This window comes from Papaver somniferum, chromosome 3 (assembly GCF_003573695.1).
Source record: "Papaver somniferum cultivar HN1 chromosome 3, ASM357369v1, whole genome shotgun sequence".
NCBI classification, from domain to species: domain Eukaryota; kingdom Viridiplantae; phylum Streptophyta; class Magnoliopsida; order Ranunculales; family Papaveraceae; genus Papaver; species Papaver somniferum.
The window spans coordinates 2,938,862-2,949,039 of record NC_039360.1 but is presented as its reverse complement, the minus strand read 5'-3'; the positions used below and the strand labels follow the sequence as shown (position 1 = coordinate 2,949,039).

General features: G+C 35.6%; 2 protein-coding genes across 4 annotated transcripts; both read right to left on the bottom strand.

The window, feature by feature from the left end:
- Positions 1–299: 299 nt before the first annotated feature.
- Positions 300–5,598, bottom strand: LOC113355151 (protein pleiotropic regulatory locus 1-like). Of its 2 annotated transcripts, XM_026597932.1 has the most exons (18): positions 5,176–5,598; positions 4,994–5,018; positions 4,654–4,759; positions 4,410–4,488; positions 3,798–3,866; positions 3,597–3,681; positions 3,267–3,359; positions 2,985–3,048; positions 2,802–2,887; positions 2,608–2,709; positions 2,350–2,433; positions 1,914–1,974; positions 1,767–1,833; positions 1,534–1,611; positions 1,354–1,418; positions 1,000–1,077; positions 722–899; positions 300–613 (listed from the first exon to the last, which is right to left on the bottom strand). In XM_026597932.1, the coding sequence occupies exons 1-17, from the start codon at positions 5,310–5,312 to the stop codon at positions 727–729; spliced, it is 1,452 nt and encodes a 483-aa protein (XP_026453717.1). In that variant the 5' UTR covers positions 5,313–5,598; the 3' UTR covers positions 300–613; positions 722–726. The 2 variants fall into 2 exon arrangements, with proteins under 2 accessions (XP_026453717.1, XP_026453716.1); XM_026597931.1 differs by having other exon boundaries at positions 300–899.
- A 154-nt stretch (positions 5,599–5,752) lies between these two features.
- Positions 5,753–9,136, bottom strand: LOC113355152 (calcineurin B-like protein 7). 2 transcript variants are annotated; one of them, XM_026597935.1, is made up of 9 exons: positions 9,000–9,136; positions 8,102–8,240; positions 7,917–7,999; positions 7,742–7,801; positions 7,150–7,258; positions 7,019–7,071; positions 6,803–6,883; positions 6,608–6,720; positions 5,753–6,138 (listed from the first exon to the last, which is right to left on the bottom strand). In XM_026597935.1, exons 2-9 carry the CDS (start codon positions 8,178–8,180, stop codon positions 6,081–6,083), a joined length of 636 nt encoding a protein of 211 aa, XP_026453720.1. In that variant the 5' UTR covers positions 8,181–8,240; positions 9,000–9,136; the 3' UTR covers positions 5,753–6,080. The 2 variants fall into 2 exon arrangements, with proteins under 2 accessions (XP_026453720.1, XP_026453718.1); XM_026597933.1 differs by having other exon boundaries at positions 7,019–7,258.
- Positions 9,137–10,178: the final 1,042 nt, after the last annotated feature.

The window sequence follows — 10,178 nt, the reverse complement described above, 5'->3', positions numbered from 1 at the left end:
GTACCATTCAAATATGAGGATTCAACAACTAAAAGGTGAGAAAAATTACCTGTAAGAACTTCATGTCTTGATGAAAGAAAGACAACCTTAGGGAATTTTCAGACGACTAACAAGTAGAATTTTAAAGCAGGAAACCTTACTGGTTTATATAAAAGGAACTCCGAAACTAATTAGGAACAAAAACAAGTAAAGCCTACACCAACTAGGATTTTTATTAAAACGAAATCAAACCTGAAGCAAGAAACACACCAGAAGTCTGGATTAGCGGCAAGGAAATTTAAGAAAACTGAGTAACCGGCTGGGTGTAAAAGAGTAAATTGATTAGCAGCTCGAATCCATCTATGACAGATAAAGATGGGTCAAAATACCAAAATAGTCTGAATGATGTTGAGCTACATTAACAGTTCATAATGGTCAAGTGTCTTAATAATTTTACTTAACAAAGCGCCAGTGTTACACCAAAACTGCATAATAGCATCACTATTGACAGATTACAGGGAAATCTCAAAACAGATTCAACGTTAGCGAATGCTTTGGCTGCTATTCAAAGGTCCCAAAACTAGCACCAGTTCATTCAGAGGGGACCACACTCTTTGACTTCGATCACAGTTTCCTTCATTCAAGAATATCATTGAAGGAATCAAACATACATTATCATGCATACCATTTTAACAGGTTCTTCCATTTACGACTGAGAAAGATCAGGGTACTGAGACGAAACCTTGTTTAGAAACGTCGAAGATCTTTAGGTGGTTTGTAGTTGAGTGGATGAGTTTCCGGAGTGGCATTTTCGTCTTGTTTCCACATCTTAATCGTCTTATCAGCTTCACATGAAACTAGTCTTGACCCAGTTATGTCGTAAGAGAGGGCGTATATTCCAGCTTCACTATCCAATGAACCTGAGAATAAACAAAAAAGATAATTCAAGATCAGTTTCCTGATAAAAGTAACTTTCCTAATGACCAAGAGAAGAACACGTTGACGAGAAAAGATGCATACCAGGCTGCACAATCGTTTGGGATTGCTGAAAGTTATGTCCACTCTTCCAGTCCCAGAACCACATGCTCCCATTGTCACCTACAAGAGATCAAACAGGTCAGGCGCTAAGGGAACAGTTTGTTAGGTTTTCTATTTTATTTATACAAGTATAACTACATCTCTGACAGGTAGGGTGACGCCATTCTACTTTAAGGAAATAAAATCAGTGATTCTTTCATGAGGCTAAGATCAGGAAATTATGACATTCATAATTAGAGTTGTTCAGTTACGAAGTCCAGTACAACTATCCTACACCCTTCCAGATGTAGTTGATCATTAAAACAATATCCATCAGGTAAGCAAGGTAACAAATACCTCCGGTAGCCATTACACCATCCTCATTAACAGCCATTGCGTTTATGATGGTTTTCTGTTGGGAACTGCAAAAAGAAATTTCCGAGGTGTTAGCAAGGCAGAAGACAACTTTGGTGACTTGAAATTCAACTAATATAAATGAATTGGGTATTAGTTATTACAGAAAAATCAACTACTCACAGCATATTATGGTAAAACTCTCCTTTAGGAAGGCCAAACTTCTTTATGTTGTCAGCAGATGCAGATGCAAAACTATGCCTGAAAGAAAAGAAATAATGTCAGTGTCTTCAACTAGCTTCTACAAAACAACAAAAACAATAAACCCGAGATACAAGTTTTTACTAAAAATATGCTATCACGACAACTATCTGCTGCAAGAATCATAACAACAAGACTGTCATGAATATACATACTGTGTGGGATGAAGTGCCATTGCTCTAACAGATTTCTTGTGGTGAGTGAGTGTAACCATCGTTTTCCCTACAAGGATCAACTGGAATTATAAGTATTACAATTCTGATTCAAAATGGAACTCAATGCATAAGTAAGCGAATAACTACCATATCGAAGGTCCCAGAACTTGATGGTTGTGTCGTGAGAGCCAGTGACAACTTGAGGATCCTGAAAAAAATAATTAACAAAGTTATAAGGATGACCTTCAAACCATGAGTGTCAATATTAAAATCATTCCATGTAGAACTTCTAGCCCTCGATTCCCCCAACAAACACAAACCAATATCAACCTTCAATGCTTAGAAAAATTAGAAGTCAGGGATTCTTTCTGCAAATGTGTTCGTCCAGTTGACCAACCTTAAAATTTCACAAGATCCTAAAATTTAAATTCCTTCCTTAACTAAGCTCCAACGAGCTAGTTCATATTCAAGTAAGAGATTAGTCTCCCTCTGATTTCTAGTTTTCATCCAGACAACCTATTTTTTTGGCCAAATTGTAACAAAAATATAATAAATCATGGTTAAGTACAAGCTCAGTTCTTACCGTGGGTCGAGTAAAAACTGAACAAACTGTATTGTCATGTCCAGAGAGAGCAAAGGCCTGCATCTTCGTACGAATATCCCACACCTGTGAGGCCGAAGAGAAAGATAATAAATAAGTTTCTGCGCAACAAATAAGACTTTTCTTGCATATAACTAACCAGCTTGTGACCTAAAATTAAGACCTCCATCTTTCAACTAATTACGGGACTGAAGCACTTGATAAGAAATCATACTGAAAGGATCAATTTATATTTCATACCCGACAGACAGAGTCACGTCCTCCAGTAAGTAAAACATCAATGGTGGGATGAAGAGCTAAGCAGTAAACACCACTCAGATGCCCATGGTATGACCGAATGACCTGTCCAAAGATGATTCCAAATCATTAAGTTAGTCAAGCAACATGAAGCAATATAGGCAGTTTCCAGGTACCATAAAAATGCATTAGCAGACCTTGTTCTGTTCGAGGTCCCAACATTTAACTTGTTTGTCATCACCAGCAGAAAACATGTATGTGTGCTGTGTGCTCACAGCAAGGCCTATAACAAAATATAGATATGTTAAGCATTGTCCTCAATAAGAATGGAATGTGCGCCCAACATACGGCATGCTTGTGTAATTAACAAAAGAACTAACCCCTGACTTGCTCGATATGTCCTGTTAAAGTGAGCTTTAGCCTTCCAGTTCCTACGTCCCATATCTAGTTAAAAAGAAATAATCAGAGAACAAGGATCAGAGAACACAACACAAGAGTATGTTCTCTACTACAACGAGTTAAGAAATATATATTGAAAGGTGGCTTAACCCTTAAAGTAACTAAAGAAAGATTAGATATTGTTCCAGAAGCATACAATAAACTATTCTGAAGCACCAGCCACATAAATCTAGCATTTAGGAAGATAGATGTGTTCCAAAAACCTTTATTGTACGATCTGCAGAGCCGGTACAAAACCACGAATTGCTAGGGTCAAATGCAATAGATCTCACCCACCCCAAATGGCCACTTATGACCTACAAAAAGTAAACCAAATGATATTAGTTAGCTACAGTTCCATTATAGAAATACTGCAGATTGAAGTTCAACGGAAGCTTAGGAGAAAATTGACAATTATGGTAATTTCACTAATTTGCAATTAGCAAGGCATAATAACTCATACTTAGTTTATGACTGTGTGTGTGTGTTGGTCAACACAAAATTAACGTGTTGTTTTTTAAGACAAGTAAACATAAAAGTTATGCCAGGCTTACTCTATAATTCCTCCATGGAGCATGCCATTCTGGGCGGGGCCATTTGCTAGGGATCCTTTCCATGAGGGCAGAAGTTGATTGATTCCTAGTCAAAACAAAATAATAAAAACCCAGCGGTTAAATAGATAAGCAAAAAGCTATGCAAGCAAGACAAGTGCCAAGGGGCATCAAAGTGAAGCATGAAAATCATAAAATAAGCACCTTTCTGATGAGCCTGGAGCAGACATGAGTGCTCCTGATGTGCTTCTAGATGGAACGCCTGTTTGGTTTCTGTGTAACATAAAACCTATAAGCATTTCCACGAAAGAGGATACCTTTACAAATAATTTAATGTAATCATAAGCACATTCATATGACGAACGAGACCCACAAAGTAAAGGAACAACCAGGTGCTGAAAGAACTAAAGATTGCTCAATAGGAACCTTGAAGGTAACGGCAAGTGACACTACCTTAGCTGTTGAGTCTCTCTTTGCATTCCTATGAATTTTTCTGCTAGCATAATCCTCTATATGTATCAACTAGAAGGTTCTGATAAAGTAGAGATTCTCCCCACATTAAAATTCTAAGCAAAGTTCTATATGGCTAATTTTTTTGTTCCTAAACAGCTGTAGTATTTTACCCTTAAGATTAGTATCCTAAACATCTCTCATGTTCTCCTTTAAGAATAGAATCCTAAATCTAAGATGACCTAAGAGAGCAATTGTCTTATAGGCAGACCTAAGTATTGGTTATGTTAAGCAGAAGCATACATGTCATGGATCATTATATCTTCAAAAAAATTAAGCGAACTAGATACAAGAGAGTAAACTTACGGTCCTCTGGGTTGTATAGGAGGAGGCACAACTAACGCGTTTTGAGCCCCGCTTTGCACATCAGCAGAACCTTCAGGACCTATATTACAGAATGACATGTGAGAAAGAAAACACGGACTACAAAAAGCCAAGAACTACAATGCCACTCAATTTATAATGCTCCCATCCTATAAACACAGTGCTAAACTACCAAATACCAATTTTAGCAATACAAAGACGGAGATAATCAACAACGGCAATATACCTGGAAGAGCCAGTACTTCAGAAGTTTTATTATCTTGCATCGCTGAAATAACTTTCTGACCAGACTGATTCAAGTTCTTCACCACCACTCCATACTCGGCATGCATCTTGAAAATTCAATTAAGGCAATTTATAAGTCCAATTACTTGCAATAAATAAAATCAATCAACTGCAAAATCATCAGGTAACCAATTACATTCTCAACAAAGCATATAATGAACGTTTTATCCACTTACAGTCTAATTAATGAATTAGGGCAAGGGGGATGCATATAGTTTTCGAACAAAATCACACAATGTGCGAACAAAATTAGGTCAAAAAAAAACAGCAGAAGTACTGACCTTGTAACTAATCCGTATCTTCTTACTGGTAACCACCACCGCCACGAAGACGAAATCCAGTCAAATCAACAAAAAAAACAGAAATTCAGTACTAGGTTGATTTTTTAGAAAAACAAATTAAGGGTTTATAAATTCAGTAAGACTGAAAGAAGAAGAAGTAAGGTTTTGTGAAAAGATATTACCTTTCGGCATCAGGAGGAGCATAGTGACCATGGGCAGGAGAGAAAAGATCAAGCGCTCTTTTTAGGGATTTGAAACTGAGTTTCTTTAGTGATTGTGGTTCAACTGGTTGTTCCATCTCTATTGCCACTCCTGGCATACCTTAACTCACTATCTCTAATGGAGATGAAGAACAAGAATGAGATGATGAAGAAAGGGGTTTTCTCTCTGTAGTGCGTGGATTTACAGAGAAGAAGAAGACGGAGGAGGGCGAGGATTTGGAAATCTCTCTACTTGTTTTTTTCGGAAACCGAGATGAGACGATACTGACCGTCTGATCATAAGATGATTGCGGTGCAGAATAGGTCTGATGTTCGACTCTTGCAAACACATAATCTTTCTCTCGGGAGCATTAACCAACTAGTAATAGTCTAGTTGACTCAAAAGACGTGGTGCTACTTGTCAAGTCTTTTCTTTCAAACCATGAAAGCCAATGGAGTAACAGTGACGAGGGAAGTTGTAAGATCAAAAACTTGGTATGTGCCGACTGGCCGAAGACAAATGGATGGGAATCAAAAACCATGGACCAGTAACAAACAGTAAAAGAAAAAACAGTTAAAATATCATGTGTGATCATTTACAAACCTATATATTAGTATTACAGTCTCTGATTGAAAGTAGTCACTGTAAATAAAATTGGTTTTATTCTTGGATGACTTCACCAGCTTTGAAAGATTGTAAGAAACAATGAAATATAAGAACAGCAAAAGAAAAGATGATGTTGAAGTGCGAGTAGTCGAGATGCAGCTCTGATTTTCTTTCTTAGAGCCACCTACGGGCTACAGTACTTAGTCAAAACAGATGTCTTTTCCCGTTTCTGAATCTGCCTAGGATATAAGAAAATTTACAGCCCTATGTTTTTCCACTGTCATGACTCTTCAACTTCAGAATGCAAAACAAAGCTCGGAAATGCTAGAGTTAATTCCCTGAACAATGTTCACAAATCATTGATTAATTAACAACTTTCATATCGAATAACAAATAGACACATCAAGAATGGAAATCAGAGAATGGTTTGCCTCGGACCATGTCTAATAAAGGAGTTTGGATATCAAGATATGCATATTTTCTGGGCGGTTCAGCATATTAAGAACTCTACGAATTGCCCTTCGATAATAGAACTATAAAGCTATAATTAAGTCCAACTTGAACCAAAAGATCTGAAAGGAGAATCATATGGGATGTCTCATGTCTGACTAATATATAGTTTAGGTAAAGCTTCGAATGTAAGATCATCCTAGTCGGGTAAAAACGTATGACTTGATCGACATAAATCTAACTTAAAGAGACTGACAAAACTTAAAGTGTGATTTTGACACAATCATAAAGGAGAAAAAAAAATACTAGCCTAGATATTGAGGGGATATAAATTGTGATTAAGATTTTAGCACTCACGTCAAGTATGGAAGTGTCATATTCTTTATAAGAGATGGATTTTTTGCTACGAATTCTTTCCACTCTTCCAGATCAATCTTTCCATCACCTTTTGAATCCGCCTCAAGAAATGTCTGCAGAATAAATAGAAAATATGGTAACCTAAAACAAACATGAGTAAACTATGATACACCAAAAATCCAAATATCCCCGCACCTTATTGACAATTGTTTCAACTACATCATCTGAAAGTACAAGATCTGATTCACCCAAAAGAGCCAAAACCATCTCCTTCAACTGAAAAACAGGAACAAGAATAATAACTAGATTTAAACAAAACCATCAGTTGAATTAGAATTTCGATATACTTATCTCACTGATCTTATGAATAACTAGATTTAACGTCCATTTGTGTACTTTTGCTTAGCTCACCTCTTCCTGCTCGATAAATCCAGTTCCTCTAAGATCATACAATCTAAATGCACCTGCAGTAACATATTTCAAAATTAACACTTCCAGACTAATCATTATAAGGTAATTGTTTAACTCAAACGGAAGCTTACAAGCAATTTTGTCGATATCGGGTGTGTTAGGGTGAAAAATGCTCAAAGACCTAACAAATTTTCCAAACTTAATAACTCCATTATGCTCAACATCAAACAAATCAAATACCTGAAAAACAATGCCAATAGATAACGAGGTTCAAAAAAAAGATCACAAAATCAAAAGAGTTATTCCTTTGAAAAAAAATAAGGAAGAGTAAATACATGATACTGGCTGAAACAAATTTTAACATAAAATATTTATGCAGCATTTTGATCAACAACAGCTAGGCAAAACCACATTCGTTGCGCATGTTTATGTTGTCACTAATGTTTGAACTTTCTAATAGTATGCAGTATCAAAAATAATATGAACTAAGCCAAAAAATGCCAATGGGAATTTTAGATGATTGTCACCAAAACAAAAACGCCTTTGAGGTATCATTCGTTTCTCTGATACCACATTTAAATTTGAAATGATGAAGTCTTATTAAACGTTTCTAACCACTTATGTTAGTCTATAAAACTCCTAATTGAAGAAATAAATATAAAAAGATAAGCAACTGAGTCAACTGACATATAAAGAGAATGGGAAAATGTACGAAATACAAACCCTGTCTGCAAAGAGGTTCTTCTTTTTGCTGTTTCTAAAGAGAGCAAGCTGAAATTCTTCCTGTTGAATGAAATGGAATATGAATAAAATAAAATCTCATATTCTCAATGCATTATTAGACACATTAAAAAGCAAATTTCAAGTAGCTTGCAGGCTGAAACAACATCAAATTTACCTTGTGAATAAACCCATCATCAATTATGGAACTACTTAGTTTCTTAAATAGTTCAAATAATGCCTCTACTTCATTAACGGTAACTGTCATGGGACAATAGAATAACCGTTATCATCCTAGCCATATTATAATTCCTGGAATCTCTTGAAATCACAGGATACCTTGTGCGCAGAATTTACACTTACAAGGTGTTTCAGAAGCAAGAACAGCAGGGCTTTCATATCCAAGTACTTTTTTAGCATTCTTTGAGTGATAGCACCCCATAAGAGCTAATGTGAAGTCTCCGGAATACCAATAATAAAAGTGGCTGGCTAGTTGGCAGTCCTGTTGTTACCAATCATGAGCGTGTGAAAGTAAGCACTACATCATGTGCATAGTTAAAACATCAAACTTAAAGAAGTTGGTGAATTATAAATTTGTCGAAGAATTTTGATAGATTACTTTGTGCAATGGATAGCTGGTATTCAAACATCTATAAAGAAACATAAAAACATTCAAGAAAAATTTCATAAATTCTTCAGGAAGGATTACATGATTGAATAGAGATAAAAAGAAGCATTTACTGGTGTGTCGTCAACCCGGGCCATATAGATATTCCGTACTTGAGACTATGGACTCATTAAGTTATTCCACACATTCAAATTAGGTCAGACTTAAGGAAGATACATAATTTTTTTCTGTGTTTATACCATCACCCGCTTCCACAAAACCACCCTTATGATTCTTTGACAACACAGAGGTGTTTTTGTTTTGTGGGTTTCAGCAAACACAAGAAACTTTGTAATTCAGTTCTCTTGAATTCTAAAGATGAATAATCCAGTGTTTCAGTTAATTGGATGTAACTGAAGTTTAATACAATACATCCCAAATGGGTCATCAAAATCTAGAATCCGATACAATACCTAATTTTTTGATGTTGCTTAAAAACATGATTAATTGAATGAATGAATGAATGCATAAACAGAATTTGTTAACAACTAATTGAAATTTTCAGTCGATAACCAAATATAAATGATTTTTAATAGAGTTATGAAAATTTAACAAATTGAAACAACTTTTAACTTGTCGAGAAAGAGAGCTCACCTTGAACGCTGTTGGTCTGTTTCTCCTTCAATCCTGTTTATGGTTTCTCCATCAGAAAAAAAAAGAAAAGAGTTTTCTCAAAGGCGTTTTCTTTTTTCTTGTTTAATTATTTTTATGAACAATGAATTATTAATTTGTTTAATTATTATGATCAATTAATTATTAATTTTTTTGGATTTGACTAGTACAGAGTATCTAGACTCATCACTATTACTTTCCAGCTGGAAATTAATATTTTGAAATTTTTTGAAATTTTTTGGGAGGAGAAGTACTATCATGCAAAATGGGCTTAAAATATTTTGTTTCCAAATGTGAGTTACGACCAAAAAGGTGTCACCGTTTATATGGATTCAACCATCCTAAGTAAATGTGAATGAAGGGAGACACATGGTTTATTATAGAAGCCCAATGATCTATTTTGGAAGCTCCGTCTACTCGGATGCATATCATGGGATGTTTCGTGACCTGGATATGTATGTATATTCGTATACGAACCATTTTGAAAATGTGGTAACGGAATCGGGTTAAAGTATCAAACCGGTATGCGAGTCAATACCGTTCTACGTTTTAGAACCAGTTTAGTACCCAAACCGGTACGCAAAGTGAAATCTGGAACCGATAAAAGTCTTTAGTTTGCAAATCGGTACGTGAACTGAAAAGTTCTATAGATTCTGGAACTTTGAGTTGGATCAAAGTTTGCAAACCGGTACGTGAACTGAGAAATTTTATAGACTCTGGAACTAAAAAAACGTTTCTTTCTTCTTTCGTTTTTTCAATCAATTCTTCTACCAGTGAACCAGGATAATATTAAACCAATGATTCACTTTTTGTTATAAGACTCGTCTATGGTTACTGGCGGATTGCAGCCGATTTTAAGTGGGGTCACTTCAACTCACTTGCACCCACAACATTTTCAATTTTAGTGAAAAAAGGTCTGAGTTTCATGTAATTAAATAATACAATAGTCACCTAACTCTTAATTAATTCGTATTGACATATTTTGCACCTCTTTCGGAATTGACTAAAGAAATAAAATTCTGAGCCTACTGGAAGATGGTAACCCAAAGTCCCAAACAACGAACCACCACTGTGATTGTGAGTAACTCTTACATATATTTCTCCCTGTTTCATTTTAGTGATTTTCAATCTTGTTGTTATTCGTTTATTCGTTTGCTTACA

What these genes read in the sequence shown, in the direction of transcription:
- LOC113355151 (XM_026597931.1), bottom strand. Translation starts at nt 5,312, where the DNA reads ATGCCAGGAGTGGCAATAGAGATGGAACAACCAGTTGAACCACAATCA. An exon ending in GCTCCTCCTGATGCCGAAAG is followed by an intron (nt 5,019 to 5,175) that starts GTAATATCTTTT and finishes GGTGGTTACCAG; the next exon opens with TAAGAAGATACGGATTAGTT. An exon ending in ACATATCGAGCAAGTCAGGG is followed by an intron (nt 2,888 to 2,984) that starts GTTAGTTCTTTT and finishes ATTTTGTTATAG; the next exon opens with GCCTTGCTGTGAGCACACAG.
- LOC113355152 (XM_026597933.1), bottom strand. Translation starts at nt 8,180, where the DNA reads ATGGGGTGCTATCACTCAAAGAATGCTAAAAAAGTACTTGGATATGAA. An exon ending in GATTTATCGAGCAGGAAGAG is followed by an intron (nt 6,884 to 7,018) that starts GTGAGCTAAGCA and finishes CCTGTTTTTCAG; the next exon opens with TTGAAGGAGATGGTTTTGGC. An exon ending in TTGAAACAATTGTCAATAAG is followed by an intron (nt 6,721 to 6,802) that starts GTGCGGGGATAT and finishes TTTATTCTGCAG; the next exon opens with ACATTTCTTGAGGCGGATTC.